Source organism: Cnephaeus nilssonii (genome assembly GCF_951640355.1).
Source record: "Cnephaeus nilssonii genome assembly, chromosome: 10".
NCBI lineage: Eukaryota > Metazoa > Chordata > Mammalia > Chiroptera > Vespertilionidae > Cnephaeus > Cnephaeus nilssonii.
In genome coordinates, this window is record NC_137081.1 from 71,427,179 (window position 1) to 71,449,873 (window position 22,695).

Consider the following 22,695-nt stretch of genomic DNA (forward strand, 5'->3'; position numbering starts at 1 on the left):
TTAGGGTCATATCTGTCAGTTCAAGGTCACAAAGGCTTCAAAGTAAAATTCTTGACTTTGTTCTGCAGTGTTGTCCATCCTACTTCCACTGTCCTTCAAATTCTCTGTTTAAGATGAAATAAAAATGGAAACGATGCTTAGGAGAAGGAAGAACAAGGAGACGCCTAGTTCTGTCATTGCCCCGAGACACAGAGTTTAGCACAGGGCTTCAGCCACTGCAGAGCTGCTCTGGCAACAGAAGAGCGGCTCACAGGCTAACGGACAGCTGTAGGCAGACATACACATCTCTGACTATCCAGCTGGAGGGGCGTTGCTGATTTGTGATAGGTACAGTGTAAAAATGTAATGGTTTCTATGTAATTATGAATGATAGACTCATTCTGATGGGTAGATATTTCTCATATTCACAATAGTTTTAATTATGTTTCTTCTGGTTATTGTCATTCATGTCTTTTTGGAAACATGGTTACTCTATCCCTGGGAATTGAATGTTGACTGCAATTCAATATTCCTGGAACATGGAGCACTGGGGGCCGTTACAGATCAGGTGATGGAAAGTTAAGTGGGCACCAAATCATGGAAGGCCTTCGTGCCACGCTAAGAGGTTTGACAGGGGAAGCCAGGAGAGAGGTTTAAGCATCAGGATGGCATGCTTTAATTTGCATTTTGGAAAGATCACTCCAGTGTCTCCTGAGCAATGATAGGAGGATGAGAATTGATAAGGCACTGAGCTCAGCAGTTTCAGTGGGAATGGAGGGAAATAAAATATTCCTTTGGTGAGATAATAAGGGTGAGGTTAAGTGGACTTGCATGGAATTAATAGGTACCTGGGAGAGGCCATGGAGGCAAGGTGGGGGAAAAAGATGCCTGTTTGGTATTTACTTCTGATGATTGAGTGGGAGCTATTCTTTATGAGAAGTTGTCTTAGTTGGTTCACGCTGCTATAACAAAAGATACTGGGTGGCTTAAACAACAAATATATATTTCTCATTGTTCAGAGGACTGAGATGTCCAAGGTCAAGGCACCAACAGATTTTCTATCTGGTGAGAACCCACTTCCTAGTTCACAGAAAGCCAGTTGGTCTTGCTGTCTCACACCGGAAGGGCTGAGAGCTCTCTTGGGTGTGTGTTTTTTATAAGGGCACTAATTCCATCCATGAAAACTCCACTCTTACAACCTAATCACCTCCCTAGGCACCACACTTTGGGGATTAAGATTCAACACATGCATTTGGGGCATCACAAACATTAAATCTATAACATATGTTTACTGGGAAAGAAGCATACATGGAAAAAAATAAAATGGATTTTATTTTGGTAATGTAAAGTTTGTGGTGACTTTGCTCTTAATAATATGGGAGCTGAAAACTCAGAGCTCTTAAGCCCTCTCTCCAACATGCACTTCTCCTGAAATTCTCTGATTTCTTGCTGCAGTTTGCATCTAGATTTGCTGCTGTCATCCTTGGATCTGTATTCACCATTACATGGGTGGGGTTCTTTTTGTCTATCTTCTCTGTTTTCTAGATACTATATTTCCCAGCTTATTACCTTGTTATATTGAAGTATAGCCTCCAGCAAGCTTTTTGAGAAAGGGTGCTTGTGAGGTAAATTTATCAAGACAATGTCTGAAAGTGCTTTTATTCTATCCTAACATTCAGTTGGTTGGTGTCTTAGTCTGTTCGGATTGCTGTAACAAATTGTCATAGACTTGGTGACTCAAAGAAATGTTTATTCTCACAGCTTCTCACAGTTCGAGAGGCTGAGGAATCTAAGATTAAGGTGCTGGCAGATCCAATGTTGGGACTGCCTGCTTTTTGTTTGCAAGCGGCATATTCTTGTATCCTCACATGGAGGAGATCAGAGAAAGAGGGAGGGCTAGATCTTTTCTTCTGATAAGGACACAGTGATCTCATCATGAGGGCTGTACCATCATGACCTAATTACTCTCCCAATGCCATCTCACTGCGGGTGGCGGGGGGGTGTCAGAGTTTCAATATATGATTTTTTTTGGGGGGGAGGCAAAACATTCAGTCCATAGCAATTGAGAATGAAATCAAGACTGGAAGTAATTTGTTTCAAATCTTCCAAGGTATGCTTAATTGTCTTCTCAAATTTAATGCTACAATTGAGAAGTCCACTGCTATTCTGCCTGTGTACCCTTTTATTATTAACTATTTTTTTTATCTCTGGAAACTTATGAAATCTTTTCTTTGTCCCTATATTTCATAATAATGTGTTTCTGTTTTCATCTGTTTTTCTGGGAACGAGTTTGGTTATTTTAACCTGAAAACTGGTATTCTTCAGTTCTTGGAAATGGTGTTAATTTTTGTAATGATTTCCCCCCCTCTGTTTCTCAAAGATCTCTTTCTGAAATCATATAACTTAGGCAGTGAATTTCCTTTTTTTCTCTTTTCTTCTTTTCCTTTTTTATTTCATTAAGGATTTTTTCAATTTTCAATTTTGTATCAATTTTTTTTTATTTCAGTCATAAGAGTTTTAAAATTTATGAGTTTAAATTTTGATTTCACAATTTCTTTTTTAAAACTTTTTGCTCTTGCTTTAAGAATGTGATGCCTATTATAAATCTGAGGATATTGAACTTCCAGTCAAGATGGCAGTGTAGGTAAATGTGATATTCACATCCTCCTACGATCACTTCACATTCTCCTACAATCACTTCAAATCACAACTAAACAACAGAACAACCTGAGTCTAGCTGAGTGGAAGTCCTACAACTAGGGATTTAAAGAAGAAGCCACATTGAGACTGATAGGTGGGACAGAGGTGGGGAACTGGCTGGGCCCACACCTATATGTGGCAGATAAAAATCAGGAGGGATATTTCAGCTGCAGAGGAGTTCATGAGAATAAGGGGTCCCAGCCCCATACCAGGGCCTCCACCCCAGGGTTCCAGTGTTAGGAAAAGCAGTCCCCATAACTTCTGGACATAAAAACCAGTGGGGATTGTATCTGAATGACATGGAGGGCTTCTGGAGTTCCAGGCAGTTCCTTTTAAAGGACCCATTCATGGACTTACTCAGATTCACTCCCTCTGAGCTCCAATACTGAGGCAAGCAGCCCAGCTGGCACAAGGTACATTACAGGGAGGAACTGAATTTTCTGGTATCTAGGCAAGAAATGGGTGGTGCAGCTTTCTCCCAGACAAAAGTGCTATTCCTTTCTTGAGCCCTCTCACAGCAAAACCGGCAGGCAGGCAGGCACCATATCTGAGTCTCCACCAACCTGGCTAACACTGTTAGCCCCACCCTGGTGATTCTCTGAATTCCCCACCCAACTTGCATACCTACCCAAGGTGTTTTCAGTGGCTTTTACATATGAATGGCCTGTTCTGGCTCACACTTTAGACTTTGCTAAACTCTCTCAAACAAACAGCATCTGGGCTCAGCATACCCTATACCTCTTGCTAAATGGCCCCAGGACAGACACTAGCAGCAGCCCTCCTTGGTTCACCACTTGGTCTCATCTGGGCACCTCCAAGCAGATTACAAGCAGCAGCCATCTATAGATGGCTTTGTAGCTTATACAAGGTGGCCTCTGGCAGATGACAGTTGGCTGATGAACTTGGCCTGCACCTACTGGGATGCCCCAGAGTCAGAGAACTTGATTGACTACTTCAGACCATGTTGAAACATCACCCAATCACATCCACAAGAGACACACTCAAGGGGCAGACTCAGTGGGCACCAGAGCCCTGCTGAAATAAGTCCTGCTCTGTTGGGTGGGCCCCTGCATAGCTGATCTTCCACAGTGGTCGGTAGTCTGTGATTGAAGCCAGTCATGCTGCCAGCAGCCCTGGGGATAAATCCCTCCCATTGACATCCCAATAGCAATCAAGGCTCAACTACAACAGGATGTGCTCATAGCCCAGATAGTGGAGGGGGTCACACCTGGAGTATCCAGCTTAGATGATAAGTGAGGCTATGACACTGGACACTACAGAAAACCTACTATACAAGGCCACTCTACCAAGCCCAGGAGATGTAGCAGTTCTGCCTAATTCTTAGAAACAAACACAGGGAGGCTGCCAAAATGAGGGGAAAAAAGAAACATGTCTCAAATGAAAGAACAGAACAAAACTCCAGAAAAAGAACTAAACAAAATGGAGACAAGCAGACAAGCAATCTACTAGACCAATCTCTTATTGTAAGGATGCTCAGAGAACTTAGTGAGAACTTAAACAGCATAATAAAGGACATAGAAACCACAAAAAATAATCAGTCAGAAATTAAGGATATACTAACTGAAATGAATAATAATTTACAGGGAATAAAAAGTAGAGTAGATGAAGCAAGAATCAAATTAGCAATCTGGAAAAAAAGGGAGCAAAAAGCACTCAATCAAAACATAAAAAAAGAATTTAAAAAAAGTAGATAGTGTAAGGAGCCTCTGGACAATGTCAAGCATGACTACAATCGCATCATGGGGTGGAGGCAGGGGGTGGTGGGTGGAAGGAAAAGAGAGCAAGAACTTGAAAAATAATGACGAAAACTTTCCTAACCTGGTAAAGGAAATAGACAAATGAGTCCAGAAAATGCCAGATGTCTCAAGCAAGATGAAATCAAAGAAATCCATAACAACACTCCTCAAAATTAAAATGCCAAAGGTTAAAGACAAAGAGAGATTCTTAAAAGCAGCAAGAGAAAAGCAGTTGGTTATCAACATGGGAGTTCCCATAACACTATCAACTGATTTCTCAACAGAAACTTTAAAGACCAGAAGGATTGGCAAGAAATATTCAAAGTGTTGAAGAGTAAGAACCTACAACCAAGATTACTCTACCCAACAAAATTATCATTTAGAATTGAAGGACATATAAAAAGGTTCCTAGACAAAAGAAAGCTAAAAGAGTTCATTTTCACCAAACATGCATTACATGTCATGTTAAAGGGTCTTTTTAAAAGGAAGTAGAGTCTCTCCTGGGTTTCTTAGTAGTTGAGCATCAACCTATGAACCAGGAGGTCATGGTTCAATTCCCAGTCAGAGCCGTGCAGGAAATGGCCAGTCAATGATTCTCTCTCATCATTGATGTTTCTATTTCTCTTTCCCTCTCCCTTCCTCTCTGAAATCAATAAAAATATATTTTAAAATAAAAACAAAAAGAAGAAGAAAAACAAAGTTAAAAAAGTATGAACAGCCGAAACCGGTTTGGCTCAGTGGATAGAGCGTCGGTCTGCAGGCTGAAAGGTCCCAGGTTCGATTCCGGTCAAGGGCATGTACATTGGTTGCGGGCACGTCCCCAGTGGGGGATGTGCAGGAGGCAGCTGGTCGATGTTTCTCTCTCATTGATGTTTCTAGCTTTCTATCCCTCTCCCTTCCTCTCTGTAAATAATCAATAAAATATATTTTTTAAAAAGTATGAATAATAAAATGGAAATAAATACATATCTATCAACAATTGAATCTATAAAAAATAAATATAAAATCTGACGATTTAAATTATGTGTATTTTGTTTTGGTTTGATTTCTGTTGCTTCTATCTCCCCTGAGTATTTTTTTTAATGTTTATTTATTTAATTTCACTCTTGGTTATGGTGTAGTTTTTCTTTAATTATGTGGTGTTTCTTGGCTGGTTCTTCAGCTTTCTGTGATTAAAAATTCTGAATTCAAGAGATAGAGATTATGTAATTGTTACATCATTAAAATAGCTATACTGAACCTTGTTGGAGATGAAGATTTCCCCAATAATCAGATTCTTCAGAATATTGGGAGGACAGTTTCTCCCAAAAGTGAAACCCCTTTATCTCTTCTAGGGGGATATTGTTCTAGATGCTGGCTTCCTTAGAGATTGGAGAAAGCGATGTAGAGTAGAGGTCTCATAATTTAGCATTTAGGTCTGTTATCCTTAATCCTAGTTGCACACTAGAATTACCTAGGAAGATTTGAAAAATCTTGTTGTCATGCCTCAGACCACAACAATCTCAGAGTGGCTACCAGGTGTTTCTTTTTAAAGATCCCCCTGGTGATTTTGATGTTTGTCTCAGGTGGAGACCGCTTGACCAGCAAGTATCAGCATCACCTTGGAACATTGTTGGAAATGCAAATTATCAAGCCCCACCTCAGACGTATTGAATTTTAAACTCTATAGTGGGGCCCAGAAATCTTGAAAGGCCCTTCAGCTGATTCTAATTCACACTCAAATATGAGACCCGCTGATGTAGATTATCATTTAATCTCTGCATTTAATATGATATTCACAGCCTCAGTTGTCTTATATTTTCAGTGCCATTCATGGTGTGGTCATCTTCTTCAGAGAATAAATCTTCCATCTTTGACCAGACTTCAGAAGGACCACTTTCTTAGCTGTGTAAACCATTTTCTAACTGCTTCTGATTAGACTAAACAAATCATATTTTTTTGTTGTTGTTGCATTTATCTATTTTAGAGGTCTTACACTCTTCAACTTCTGATCTCTTCTAAATTTCCGAAGTGCAAATTAACTTGCACCTGGACTCCCATTGCAGGTCTAGATTTTCATTTTATCTATTAAGCCAGTCAACAATTATAATCTACTTTCCACCTACTATTTTTAATAGCCATGGACTCCTCTCAGATTCTCTTTGTAGGTGTATGAAATTTTCATTGCTTTCTTTTAAATGTTGGGATTTAGAAGAGAGTCGAGATAATATAATTGCCATAGAAAATACAGGACATCCAGTTAAACTGGAATTTCAAATAAACAACAAACTTTTTTTTGTATAAGTATGCCCTAAAAGGTTATTTTTCATTTACCTTAAATTCAAATGTAACTAGGCATCTTGTTATAGTTTCTATTTTAAACATAAAGAGCTAGTGTTTGAGAAAATCTAACTTTAAAATGAATCTCAACAATTGTGGTGAAATTCACTAAAATACATATTCTAAATATTTAAAAAATAAGTTATTAATTTTGATGATATATTTTAAGTAGTAAAGTGTTATTAAAACTTTATACTTCTAATTTTAAAATGTATTTACTGAAATATATATTGCAACTTTCTTTAATTTGGGATGAAACTTTAATTAAGTTCATATTTATCAAGTAACCTTTGCATTATAAAGTATAATGTTATCAGTTTCAGTGGGTTACTATTTTATGCACAGAGCAATGCAGTGGAAAGAGCATTGAAATTCTAGTAATATCAACTGAGAATGAACACACTTCTGTGTGACCCTGGGGAAGGTCATCTTTTCACCTTCTGGTCGCTTATCTTTAATAGATGTTTTAACACATTACATCTCAGTTATGATGATTAAATGAGACAATCAGATTTGCTTATGTTCTGAGCCTAGCAAAGGCCCTATAACTTACTAGGTTTTAGTAAATTTATTCTCTCTCCCCCCTGCCGCCCTTTGAGTGAAGATTTTGAAGACTGTATAGTAAAAACAATTTATATTTATGTTACTTGTATAATTATTTTTTCATATTTCATCATATTCTTCACTGTCTCTATCAGCAAATGTATTAGTTTGCTAGAGCTGCCATAGAAACCACAAAAAATAATCAGTCAGAAATGAAGGATATACTAACTGAAATGAATAATAATTTACAGGGAATAAAAAGTAGAGTAGATGAAGCAAGAATCAAATTAGCAATCTGGAAAAAAGGGAAACAAAAAGCACTCAATCAAAACACTTTAGACCACAGATTGAGTGACTTAACGGAAATTTCTTTTCTCATTATTCTGTAGGCTTGTGGTGTGGGAATTTTTAACTTATTCTGAGGCCTCTTGTAGGTGACTAACTTGTCCCTGGGTCTTCACTCTGTGTGTCTGTATTCTAATTTCCTTCTCTTATACAGACACTAGTCATGCTGGATTGTGACCTACCCCAATGGCCTCATTTTAAATTAATTGCCTCATTAAAGGCCCTGTCTCTAAATATAGTCACAGTCTGACATACTGGGAGTTAGAACTTCAACATATGAATTTTGGGGAACACAATTCAGTCCATAACAGTAAAATAGTTATTAAAATTATTTGCTAGCAGCTTAAGCAAACAGCTTTTGAATTCTGGTAATTTCTGAAGATTTTCATGTATTCATGTTAATAACAACGTGAGAGAAATAAATGTGAATCAAAATACTAATTATACCATCAAAAGAAAAATTATTTATATTAGAGGAATCTTTATAAAATATAATATTTATAAAGATATATTTTAAAAAGATAATATCAACAGGGATTGGGAGAGATGGGTTTATTGAAATGCTTTTAAAGTTATGAGTTATCATGAGAGATATTTTGGGGGATATTTATTTTCCCAATCATTTAACATGTATTTAGGGAATTTCTACATTATACTCAGTTCAAAAGAATGCAAAGTATTGTGAAGAATACAAAGAAGTACAAGACAGGATCCTTGCTCTCGGGAGCTTTCATTTCTGGATAAGGAGTCTAAATTTATACAAGTGAAAAGAATAGAAAAAGCAATAAAATAAAAGTGTATGATTCTATCTGTACAGGCCATAGAACCAATGAGAACAAAGGGTCAGTGTGAGATATGCTAGTATGAAATATTTTACTGAGGGTGGGGTTATACTTGTGCAATGATGGAATTATGGTGGAATTATGCACAAAAGTAAAGAAGCCAACAAAATAAATAATGGAATTGTATCTATATTCTTCATATCACTAATAGCAGTCTTCAGTTATGTCTTTTTTATGGTAGTAAGAAAACTTAACATGATACACATCTTCTTAACAAACCTTTAAGTGCACAGTATGGTATTGTTCACTGTAGGGCCAACAGGTCTGAAGAACTTACTCATTTTGTGCAAATGAAACTTGATGCCTATTAAATAGCAACGTCTCATTTCTCCCTCCCCTTAGCCCTTGACAGCCACCATTGTACTCCCTGTTTCAATGAATTTGAGTATTTTAGATTCCTTATATAAATGAAATCATATAGTATTTGTCCTTTTGTGACTGGCAAATTTCACTTAGCATAATGTCCTTGAATTTCATTCATGTTGCTGCATGTGGCAAAATTTTCTTTATCTTCCATTTTTTAAAGACTTTGTTTTGTTAGAGCAGTTTGTTTTATAGTAAGATTATTATACAGAGATTTTCTATATACCTTTTATCTCCCCCTACACACAGAGCCTCCCCCATTCTCAACATCCCCCCAACAAATTATTTATTTCTTTTTAAAGTCTGAATAATAATCCATTGTGTGTATGTATGTATATGATATCTATCTATCTATCTATCTATCTATCTATCTATCTATCTATCTATCTATCTATCTGTCTGTCTATCTATGTATCTATCTATCTATTCTACTCACACATATACTGTATATCACATTTTTTACCCACTTATTCTCTGAAGGACATTTATGGTGCTTCCATACCTTTACTATTATGAATAGTGCTGCAATGCATATTGGAATGCTGATATCTCTTCAAGATTCTGACTTCAGTTCTTTTGGATACATACCCAGAAGGGTGACTGCTAGGTCATATGGTAGTTCAATTTTTAATTTTTTGAGTAATCTTGTTTTCTGTAGTGGCTGTGCCATTTTACATTCCCAGCAAGAGTGTCCAAAGTTCTTATTTCTCCACATCCTTTTCAACATTGTTATTTTTTTTTATAATGATTGTCATCCTAATAGGTGTAAAGTGATATCTCATTGTGGTTTTGATTTGTAATTCCCTGATATTAGTGATGTTGAGTATCTTTTTATATATCTATTGGCTGTTTGCATCTCTTTGTATAAATGTTTAATCAAGACATTTGCACATTTTCAATAAGTTTGTTATTTTACTACTGGTTTATAGGAATTTCAGTTATTCACTATTTGTTTATTTTTGGTGTGTCTCTCTCACAAGAACATACATCTATAAAGGCAGATATCTTGTTTGACTTGTCTTCTGTCATGTTTTCATTATCAAAGTTAGGGCTTTACAAATAATAGATGATCAACATTAGTGGAATATTATGATGTGATAAGAGTAGGCTAAATGCATGTATTAAAGGGAGGTTGAAAAGAAGTATCAGTAGGTAGAATCAATGTAGTTTATATAATGATTTAAAAACTTGATAGAGAATTTTGTAATTGAGGCAGAATATTATTAGGTAGTTTGAAGAATCTTGACCAAGACTTGAGGTGAACCTAAATAGTTTTTTCCAGGATACTTGCGGTCCTAGTTTCATGCTGGTCACTGTTTCATGCTGGTCACTGCTGTTACCCAGCCCTCATAGTCCTTCATGGGCACCGGATTCTTTGGTCATTGTCCTCAAGGCCATGGTTCTTTGTGTTCAGTCCTTCTACTTATTTCCTGACTCTGTACTACCCCTTAAAAATATAATTGGACCAATAGATAATACCTTGAGTCTGCCACGGGTGGCTATCTTCTAGTAGTTAAGGAGAGAAGTGTTTTTCTTATTTTTTTCCCCTAATCTCCTATAGCAATAAGAACAATGCTACCAGAAATAAAATTTTTATTATTTTGTCACAGAGATTTGTTGACATGCTCAGTTTTAAATGGATAGGATCTAGGGTCATGATAAGTTATATCTTAGCTGACTGAAACATGAGAATTTGCGGAGAGAGAGGTTATCCTAAAAAATCACTTACCCCTTCTTCTGTTTAGCTCTAATGTTGCCATAGAGTTACTGCTCAAGACACATTAGGTCTTAGAGGCTGATAAAGGAAAGATCATCCTCATCCCCTAAGTCAGTGGTCGGCAAACTGTGGCTCGCGAGCCACATGCGGCTCTTTGGCCCCTTGAGTGTGGCTCTTCCACAAAATACCATGGCCTGGGTGAGTCTATTTTGAACAAGCGGCATTAGAAGTAGTTTAAAAAATTTTGGCTCTCAAAAGAAATTTCAATTGTTGTACTGTTGATATTTGGCTCTGTTGACTAATGAGTTTGCCGACCACTGCCCTAAGTGATACACTCAAGTGGTTCAAAAGAAGAGATCCCTGGTTCTCAGTTGTAGAGCTCTTAGCTTCACTCAATCACCTATGTCTTAGTGGTGAAATGTTTTGGCATAGAAGACAGAAATGTGTTGTGTTTCAACATGGGCTACTTTAAAAACCTAACCAGCATAGCCTTTTTCTTGAGTCAGAGAGCGGTCAGTCCATTAGGCTCTGAATTCTATACTTTAGGTAAATTCTTATTATTTATTGATTGTGTCTACATTTTTTATAAATTTTATTTCTGAAATAATATACTTATAACAACAAAGCAACTAATATAAAAAAGACTGTTATCAACAGCAATATCTCCTAATTCAACCTTTTCAACTCCAGTCACATTTCGCAGGTAAATCTCTTATTTCTGTCTATTATTATTTTATGGGGTTACTAGCAAACATTCTAGGTGATATATCAAAACAACTAATTTTTTATTTATCAATTTTAGATGTTATGCATTAATTTGCTGATAATGCAATCATTTATATTACCCCTATTCTTCTCCTTTCAAAGGTTTCTAAACTAAACAAATTTGCTCAATCTCTATTTACTTTTCTATTAAAATGACTCTCCATTTTTTCCATGATATTCTTTCTTCTTTTTAACCATATTTTCTTCTTGCTTTGCATGTTAAATCTTTAGACAACTCCACTTTTATTTTTACACTAGAGGCCTGGTGCACGAATTCGTGCACGGGTGGGGTCTGGCCGGCCCGCCCCAAAGGGGACCGATCTGAGGTGTGGCTGACCTGGGGGAGGAGCTGAGGGATGTTGAGGGGGGCCAATCAGCGCCCCAATCGGGCTGGTTGGCCACCGGCAGTACGTGTCATAGTGACTGGTCATTCGGGTCGTTCTAGTTCCGTCGTTCTGGTCGCTTGGCTTTTATATATACTAGATGCCTGGTGCACAAAATTAGTGCACAGGGGGTCCCTTAGCCCGGCCTGCACCCTCTCCAATCTGGGACACCTCAGGGGATGTTTGACTAAATCAGCAGTCGGACATCCCTCTCTCAATCCAGGATCATTAGCTCCTAACTGCTCACCTGCCTGCCAGCCTGATTGCCCCTAACTGCCCTCCCCTGGTCGCCCCTAACCACCACTGCCTCGGCCCCCGCCATCATAGCTTTGTGTGGAAGAACATCCAGATGGATATCCAGAAGATGTCCAGTCTAATTAACATATTACCCTTTTATTAGTATAGAATAGAGGCCCGGTGCACAAATTTGTGCATGGGAGGGGTCCCTCGGAGTGGCTTGCGGTGATCAGGCTGAAACCCACAGTCCAATGCCACCTGCAGCTCCTAACTGCCACTCCCACACATCCTGGCCCCACTGAGCCAGCTGTGGGCTCGCTCCCAATCAGTCCCGATGGGGAGAGGCTCGTACTTTCCAGCCATGAGTCCTGCATCTGGAACCCTCCTGAGGAGAGTGGCCTTAAGGATCAGGGTGAAACCAGCTCTCCAACATCCCCCAAGGGGTCCCAGATTATGAGAGAGCACAGGCCAGGCCAAGAGACCCCACTGGTGCACAATTGGGGCTGGGGAGGGAGCGTGGGTGGGCTCCATGGTGTGTCCAGCCCATCTCGCTCAGTCCCAATTGGCGAGACCCCAGCAGCAAGCTAACTTACTGGTCAGAGCATCTGCCCCCTGGTGGTCAGTGCACGTCATAGCAAGCAGTTGAGCTGCCTTAGCATATCATTAGCATATTTCGCTTTGATTGGTAGAACAGTTGACAGGATGACCAGACACTTAGTATATTAGGCTTTTATTATATAAGACTAGAGGCCTGGTGCACGAAATTTGTGCACAGGGGGCTCCCCTCAGCCTAGCTTGCACCCTTTCCAATCCAGGATCCCTTGGGGGATATCTGACTGCCAGTTTAGGCCTGATCCCCAGGATAGGGCCTAAACTGGCATTCGGATATTCCTCTCACAATACAGGACCACTGGCTCCTAACCACTTACTGGCATGCCTGCCTGATTGGCCCTCACGGCCTCTGCCTGCCTTCCTGGTTGCCCCCAACTGCCCCCCCGCCTGCCAGCCTGGTCACCCCTAACTGCCTCCCTGTTATCCTGGACACCCCTCACTGCTCCCCCCCCCCCCCCCCCCACCGTTGGCCTGGTCACCCCATGCAGCCTGCTGTTCAGTCATTGTGTGAGGACATCCTGACCAATTTGCATATTACCCTTTTATTAGTATAGATATATAAATTGCTAATGTTTTTAACATTAATGTTCTATACTGTAATTACAGTGAGTCCTCTGTGCTTTGTTTAAAGACTGACTTTAAAATTGAAAAAAATAAATGGCATTTATTAGCATTATAGGACAAATTAGAATTAAAGGGTAGGATTACATGTACTTATTTTTAGTCTCTCTCTCTCTCTCTCTCTCTCTCTCTCTCTCTCTCTCTCTCTCTCTACTTATATCTATCTGTATTCCCATCTCTTTCTCTCTCATTCTTTTTATTTTTTCCTTGGAGATCTTACTCCCAGTCTTGTGATCCAGTGTGGACAGCTTTTTCCTTATGTTTAATGCATATGATTTGTTCTGGAGCTTCTCTTTGCCATCTTGCTTTGTTCAATTTTCTGTTTCTTAGATTCCATGGCATTATTTTGACTTATTTTCTCATTTTTGCGGAAGTTCAACTTTCAATTTCTTCTTAAGAGTTGATGGCTGATAAACTTTGAGATAAACCCCCAACCCCTACATATACTTCTCCACTCCCCCTGCCACATAAAATCTATACAATCAGTTAAAATAGTTTGGTGTAGAACTCTAGCTTGATTATAATTTCCCCTAATAATTTTGAATGTATTGCTTTCCTGTTTTCTTGTTTCTAGCATAGTTGAAAAGAAGTCTCACATATGTTTAATTTGTACTCCTTTGAAACTTACTTACCTTTTTCTGTCTGAGAAGTTAAGAAAAAAGTTTTCTTTAAGCATCTTAGTCTAAAATGTCACACACACACACACACACACACACACACACACACACACACACGTTCATGTTTTCTACTCTTTTTGCTGGTGGGTTACTTATAAATGTGGTCCTCATATTTTTGGTCTCAGGACAGGGGGTGGGGGAAATGGTATTGGCATTACTTATAAAAGTAATGTCACTCAATCACTCTATTCTTAATCTTTCTTTTTGCTTTCACCCTCTTATTTATAGGCTGGAATCATGGTCATCCAGAATTCTGTGGAGAGCAATGGCTTCCATTCCTCTGTAGCTTTTTTCAATAAGCAAATTATGTTGCAATTTTGTCTGCCAATTTCTCCATTTCTCTGTTTCTATCCACATATCACCTTTTATACGTGCTTTATATGCTTTAATTTTCTTGTTTATTATATGTGTTCATTTTTTTAAACCTTTTATGCTTCTACATTTTTATCACAGTGGTATAGTGGAAGAAATAGAAGCAAAAACACATGTTTATTCCAGACAAAATTTCTACCTTTTTTTATTCACAGGGGATGTCTCTATTCGTATGCAAATTTGTGTATAAATAAAAGCATAAGTGAATAGGCTACTCAACTTCACTATCCTACTTTAAGTGCCATATCTGAATGTCAAGGGAGAGAACACTAAACTTTTCCATGGAAAAGAGATTAATTTAAGAGACTGAAATCAGTGTTTGAACCATAACCTGGGGCCACTATTCATTCTGTGATCTAGGGAAACCTACTTACTCTCTCTTTGCCTCAGTGTTTTTAACTGTAAAATGATTTAATAGTAGTAGTTCTAATCTTGTAGAATTATTATGAAAGTTGAATGAATTATCGATCCTGTTTAGAATTGTGCGTTGCATGAAATCAGATTCAGGAAGGATGATTATTGTGACATCTGCATTATTACTGTTCTTGCCATACCTGAAGCTATGCTTTGGTTCAGGCAAAATATCCTGGCATTTAAATGAAAATAATTGTCCCTTGAAGGTAAAGACTATATTGTTTTGTTCACAGACATAAATAACCTTATTTTCACTTCTAGGTAGAAATTGATTTGATCTCAACTGTCATTTGATTCTTGTTTAAAAGTATAAAATTTATCCAAAAACTTTAAATTAAGAACTTTGTTTTAAATCATTGAATTACCTTAAATTTTTGTTTGGTGCACTCAGCCTGGAGTCTTAGAAAGAGCACATGTTTTATAGATGGAAGACAAAATATGTAAATTTAATTAAGAAAGTTAATGTACATGAATCTTATATTGTTTATCTATGAAAAGAGAATGATAATAGTTTTCTTACAGGTTTGCTATGACAATATAAAATAATATAATAATAAATGTGTGATTTTCAGTAAAATGCTAGCATCTTGAAGATCAGGACTATTTTTTTTTTATCTGTGGGACATTGCAGAGTCTCTGCTACTAAGTGAGCACTCAATATGACTTAATAGTGTACAGTAATACAATTTGCATAAACTGTGAAAAAATTAAAAGAGATTAATATAACTGTAAAGAATCCAGTAATGGAAAGTACTAATGATTAAAAGCTTACACACTTTAAACAACAAGTTAAAGAACAGTCTTTTTTGTACTTGCTTGGGTATTTTGTTTGAGGAGGAAAATTTAAATACTAAAATGTCACTATGATTTGCATTTTTAAAGGTAAAAGTGATTTTGCTGCTTCTCTTAGAAAACAGAGATTGAGAATATAATAAAAGAAAATAGAAAGTATTATAGTTTAATAGCTATTTATTATTTAATAAGATGATTATCTGTTCCATAAAAAAAACCTTTTCATTTTTATAGATAAGAAACTATGGTGGGCAGACCACAACTTAGCTCAGCTGGGAACCTGCAGCAAAAGAGATGGAAGAAACCCCAGTGTCCTGAGAAATAAGACTTCTGGGGTTGTTCATATGAAAGTGTACGATAAAGCAGCACAGCAAGGTACGTTGCACTGAAATGAGCTTGTGCTGCCTTTTGAATATATAATGTTCTCTTTTATTCATATTATTTTATCAATTCAACAATTGACGGTTCCTATTTTTCTTCTAACATAAAAGAGGGGTGAAAGGCAAATTCTGCCTAATACTATTGAAGAAATTACTCTAATATAAGGCCTACAATGAGCTTTCAAAACATTAGCCGAGCTGCCCAGGGATTCATAGTGTTGTCAGGTCTTTGAAGCAGGTCTTACTCAGTTCTTGATTACAAAATATAAGAATAAGGAAAAAAGAAATACCAGCAAAATATATGAAATGTACAATTAAGCCCAGAAACTGAATGAACGAGTCGGCTTCAAATGGACTATGTCGACATAAGGATTCCATATCCAAAAGCACAGCATTATTGGCTCTAAACATTTTGCTTTTTTGTTTTTGCTTGTCCAAATGGTGTGCAGCATAACGGAGTGAGAGAACTAGCAGATGGTTTACATAGGTGGACTTGTCACATTGCCCAAAGGGCAATTAGTCCAGAGATGCCAGCCAGCACAGCCCCACACCTGCTAGTCCTTTCTTAGTTTTTGCTTCATGATCCGTGACATTAGCAGAACTCCCTTCAGAGAAAAAAAAATATATAGTCACTGCCGTGAGAATCGTTACCTTCATATATCTTCAGTCTTAGGAAAAAAATTTCAAGAAAATGTACTTTGTATCTAAGGTAGGTGGGCATGTAGGCCAAAGCAGAGAAGAGGAGAGGGAAGAATAGGGAATCAAGGGGATCACCAATTCAGTTCTCAGTTGACAACCACTAAGTAGGCAGGATTTGTTGGCGATACCAATTGAGAGCCAGGCCTGCACATCGAGAGACCAATGAAGACCAGATTGATGGTTGCTTTTCCTGGACAGAGCATGGGCCAAATTTGGGCATGATATCATTTTTTTTTTTTTTTACAGGAACAGCAGGAATCTTGTTTCTTTTTCATAAACTAAAATAAATAAAACATTTTTAAGAGAAAGCAATCGCTGTAAAGAACCACCTGAAGCGATTACTGTGTTTGTTCTTTTCATGGTTGAGAAGACACCAACACCCAAACTCTTCAGCACAAACCTGTATTTGGTGTCTGACATTTATGTTGGCCATTGTCTATAATAATGAGCAGCATTGTTTTCACTAGCAATTTCACAATGGAACATTTTCTGTATCAAAATAAACAACTTAACTGGCATTCAAGTCGTGGGGAATAAATTAGTAATTGGGGAGAAAAAAACACTGGTACTCAATAAAATACCATGATATTTGTGTGGATTTTAATACAATAAATAAGTATAAATCTTATAGTACCATGATAAACTTCAATTCATAGTCTATACTTGATGGGATTATATCTGAAAACACACATTAGAAAATATGAGAGACAGAAAAATATATTTCTATGCAGGGTTTTAAAAATCTGTATTCACTTTTTCTAAATGTGAGCAAGTACATGTTTTGTTTGAATTTGTAAATTAACATATTATATCTAATTTTTCTAGATACAGTTTCAATAAAGTTTCTAGAAGAAAAATTTTAATGTAATATTCTTGGCTCATTTTGTTCATGGTAACATGATTTCTCTTGTCTTCTAAGGTTTTGATTATATAGATACAGATGGGTATTCTACGCCTGTGAAAGTGTTACCAAACTGACAAGATCCTCTAGGAATTAGAAATTAATGGTATAAAGTGAGTAAGCTTAAAGGCAGTGAAAATAGTATTTTTAAAGAATAATATGCTGATAAAAGCATCTGTATTAAAGACAATCCCATTAACAGAATTACAGCAGGTAGCTTAAAAGCTTCATTAGTTTGAAATATGGACAATTTAGGACTCCTTAAGATGTTAACATTACTGCCACTTTGAATTTCAAAATACAATTAGCTACTTCATTTGTCATTTTTGACATAGATCACTGGAGTGCTGAGACTTCTCGGTGGTGAAGTGGACTTTCTAGCTCCACTAGAGAACTGAGGCATGAGGTTTGAACATCAGCATCATTACAAAATATTAAGCCAAGCTAGTATTTCATACTTGCTAGATAATTATTACCTAAGTTGTCACTTTTAAAAATTACTCTAATATTTGTCCTGTAACAAATCCATATTTAATAGGTAAAGATAAATATTGTTAATAATGACTAATTTCCTTTTCTTTTTTTACTTCCTTCACTATCAATTTTCCCTTACAGACTAAACAAATTATACATGAAGTGTGTATTGTTGCACAACATAGTTGTTCACTTAGATTAATTTTATTATTTATAAAAATAAATACTAGTATAATATAGTATATATTGCTATTACTTCAACTGTGTTAAAAAATGCACCCCCCAAAAAGCTACTTTTTTTTACATATTTTTATATTATCAAGGTTTTATAACCCCTTATTTTCTATTGATTCCATAAATTTATTCTCTTCCTTAATAAATATATTTTTGTTTACTTCTTCAAGTCCCTTATTTTTTCTTCTCTCCATTTGGTGTTTCTTCAAATTTTATAGTTAAGCATTACTTGTTAATCACTCCCCAGTTTTTCAGTCTTTTGTGAAAGTTGAAATAAATCTGTATCCCAATGCATATTCCTCTAGATTGGCCTTGTAGTAACATACTATACATTCACATTTGCGGGAGCCTGATGTGGCGGGGGCCAAACATGGCGGGGATCTCCCTTTTCCATGTCCCGCGTGGCAAGAGAGATGAACGAACTGGTTCTAAATGGAGGTGGCCAGGGATTGAGAAATATTAGAAATAAAGAAAACAAGACTCAGAAATAGATTCATGGAGCTGTGTGGATCTTTCTGTGCCTTGCTGAGGCCACAGAACAGATCCAGACTGCAAAGCTGGTGCTTTATTTATAATCAGGGACAAACAAAGTAATCTACAATGTTGTTGTAAGTTTCACTTGCTTTGGCAGCACTTGCTGCCCCTCCCACAGCCCACTAGCTACCCAGGAAAGATCTAGGGAGCAGTCACAAGATCAAGCTTAATTATGCTTAGAGGACTGAGCCCTCTAAGCTGGGACTTGTTTGCGACTTTGCCAGCAGGTCAGTCTGAGGCTTAACCCTATAACCGCTTCCTACACACATGCTTTCTATAAAATGAAATGTGTGTATTGTCAGTATAGCATTATTATAAATGTATAAATATTATTAAAATAATCAGAGATCTGAAACTTTACCTTAGTGTTATGTCAGCTTGGGAAAAAGAGGAGTAAGTCCATTAATCTTTGTTAGTTTATATAGAGACTAGAGGCCATATGCACGAAATTCATGCAGGAGACTTGGCCCTCACAGCCCCGCCTTCGTCCGGAAGGTTGTCCAGAGGGTTGTTCTGCTGTTCGTCTAATTAGCATATTAGCTCTTTATTATATAGGATAAAGGTAATCATTTTGAAAGTTCCAGCCAACTCAAATCCTACTATGAGGACCTGCGTAAGATGGAGTTCAACATTGACTGAACTGGCTGCTATAGGAAATGAGTGGAGAATATGGTATCTCCTGATGAGAAATCTCCCAAATTGAGGGTATTCCATACTTCAAAAATGACAGAACTCATGACAGGTTTGATTGACAATTAAATCCCATCAGACTGTCTTTACTTCAGGAGAGCAGAAATAATGAATTGCATTGGTACTTTGAATTATCTATAGAGCAATATTGACATATAGCTTTCATCATGCTTTGTAATTCTCACTGGATTTACTTCATATCAGAGCTTGTACATCCAGTAAATGACATTACATGTCTTAGAATAATAAAATTGTTTAAAAATTGAATATTTAATAAACTTACTAGGTAAGATTGTAAATTACTTAACTTTACTCTATCAGCTTTAACTAACACACTGAATCTAGTAAATGCAATGGAACATTTTCATAGAATGCCTATCTGTGATTACCTGACTAATATTTGTCTTTGCCACTACATACAAATACAAAAGTCAATATGCCAGTTAATTAGATGACTATTAGGGGGTGTGCTTTAAACACATTTTGGGAGAATTTATGTTTTTAGGAATGGCAAAATTTATTCTCTTGCTTTCAAAAAATTAATCAAATTTATATATGCCTCCTTTCTTTCAATGGAATAATCATTGAGTTGAGTTAATAATATAATTTAACAGCTATTTATTTGAGACATTTGATTAAAGTTTTCTTGAAAAGGAAGTACCTGTAGAGTTGTAAATAAAATTTTGAAGTAAAAATATAAAGATTTCCTGGTTTATGTGATCTTAAAATATTACAAAGGTCTATGACAGTATTCATGGCAAATCAATTTTCTTTTGCTGTTCTGTAACTATGAATCTTCTCATATATCTCTCTTTACTTAAAATATTTAATGACTTTATTTATTTTTATTGAGATACATTAGAGGCATAACAGTGTATAAGTTTAAGGTATACAGTGTGTTAATTGGGTACATTTGTATATTGCAATATGGTTACCACTGTATCTTTAGCTAACACATCTATCATGTCACATAATTACCTTTTTGTCTGTGTGTGTCTGTGTGTGTGTGGTGGGAACAATGAATATCTGGTCTTAGCAACACTGAATTGTATTCCAAGTTAAATTGATACTATAAATTGATTATATTATTATTGTCTATAATCATTATGCCGTATTCTAAATCTCCATTTACCTTTTTAGAAGGGCAGTTTTCAAATTATTCAATTTGAAATTATTCAATAGAAAACAACTGCATTTAGAAATCAATAATAGCAAAGTATTTGTTCAAATGATATTATTATTATCATTATTATTATTTTAATTTTGTTACTTTCCTTTGTTTTCCATCAATTCAGGCAGCAATTCCTGCAAGCTAAATAATGGTGGATGCTCTCAGCTTTGTTTACCAACCTCGGAAACTACAAGGACTTGCATGTGTACGGTGGGATATTATCTCCAGAAGAACCGCATGTCATGTCAAGGTATAAGGTTTTGAAAAATCTTAGTTCTGATGCATTTACTCATCCATGCAGATATTAGGCAACCAAAATCAGATAAAAATTAGAAAACAATAATATTAGCTTTTTATTAGGACAGTGGTGCCCTAATAAGTACCATATGTAGAATTTCAAATGTATCTACAATATTTTCAGTATCTCTGTTCTTGTGAAACTTTCTAAGTTTTCACTTATTTTCAGGAACTACAGTTTATTATCACACCTTTAACCAAATCCAGTCGAAGCCATCTGAAACTTGAAAATAGGTAAAAAACAGTGGTTGGTTTGCTACAGTTACAATCTAATTGGGATGTAGTTTATTTGAAAGTAAAAAACAAAACAAAACAAAAGTTTATATTTACTTTCTTTCAACTATTTACGAGAAAGTACCAGAGACCATGTAAATTCTCAGGTTTGCTTAACTGTGGGAGAATGCTTCAGAAGAACAGGAAGTTAATAAATATATCTTTCTGCTTTTTATTTCATAGACTCTAGTTCTACTAGTTCCAAATCTTTTTATCCAGTGATTATAACTTAATTTTAAAATTTTTCAAATTTTTATGAGAAATATGTATGTTAATACCAGCATATATTTCATTTTAAATCATATATTCATGTGGCACTCATGTGCAAGCACTGCTCTCAGTACCTTAACACATTAATTCACAGAATCCTCATAATAACTTTGTGAAGTAGATTTCTTGTTTCCGTTTTTTAGAGATGAGGAAACTGAATCACAGAAAATTAACCAACTTGTCCAAGTCACACAGCTATGCCGTGGTGAAGACATATCTAAACTTAGGAATTTTTGTTTTAGTAAGAAAATCTGCATATATTAACATTTTCTGGCATGTTAGAAAAATTCATAAACTTCATCATGAGGACTTCTGGTAGTCACCTTACTAGTACATATGTGTGCTTTTTTTAGGACGTACTTTTGATACTGAAAAAGCAAAATCTTAGCAAAAATTGAGCACTTGGTGTGCTTCTGGTTTTAAAGAGATTTAAGAAGTCTATTAGAAAGGTAACTGATACAGTTATCTACAATCAAGATCTATTGTCATACATAAGCAAGGAGATGCTCGGGCTTTTGAGAAGAGGGTGAATTTTGGTTGTGAGGCCCAGTATGCTTTCAAGTATTATCTGCCTCAGTGTTTATGGTTCCCACATCAGCAGCATCTTCCCTACCTTTTAGCAATTCACATTCTCAGGCCCTTGGGCTGGAGTCCGGGGATTGGCTTTAACAATTCCTCCAGGAGATGCTGGCGTTTCCTCAAGTTCTAGAACAACTAATCCAACTACCTTTTAACTTGTCAGAAATGTAGCATACAATGGAAAAAGGGAAGGTGGATGAAAACATATTATTTTATGAAAGAAATGTGGATCATTAAAAATAGAGCTAATGGAAGTGCTCTCCTTCCCAGGAGCAGCCCCTCGCCTTTCCCCTCCCACCCCTTCTTCCCCCACAGGCACACATCTCTAACCTCTAAGGGACCCCAGGAGGCTTACAACCAGAGCAGCAATGGACATTGGCCACTCATCCCAGGCGACCCCCAGACCCTGTCCCCAAGGCCCCCTTTTCTCTGAGTTCTTAGTCAAAGCAGCCCAGCCTAGGCTCATTTCCCCAGCCCCTCTTTGTTTCACTGTCCCCAGCTTTAATAAACATTCTCTAAAATTAAAAACAAAAACAAAACAGTGCTAATGAATGATTTTGATGTTGACTACTCATTTTGGACTTTTTTTTTGCTTCCAATTAGGTATAGAGTCATTTCTTATGTACTCTGTCCATGAAGGAATCAGGGGAATACCTCTGGAACCAAGTGACAAAATGGATGCGTTGATGCCTATATCTGGAACCTCTTTTGCTGTGGGAATAGATTTCCATGCAGGTAGATAGCTTTTTATTCAT

The 22,695-nt window shown here is 36.8% G+C and overlaps 1 protein-coding gene across 1 annotated transcript in view; it reads left to right on the top strand.

The window, feature by feature from the left end:
• The window catches only part of LRP1B (LDL receptor related protein 1B), a 1,721,287-nt gene that overhangs the window by 1,205,494 nt on the left and 493,098 nt on the right, over positions 1 to 22,695 (top strand). Inside the window, exons 33-35 of the mRNA XM_079782447.1 lie at positions 15,673 to 15,813; positions 20,646 to 20,771; positions 22,544 to 22,675. Coding sequence (XP_079638573.1) covers positions 15,673 to 15,813; positions 20,646 to 20,771; positions 22,544 to 22,675 — 399 coding nt within the window. The remainder of the gene's footprint in view (positions 1 to 15,672; positions 15,814 to 20,645; positions 20,772 to 22,543; positions 22,676 to 22,695) is intronic.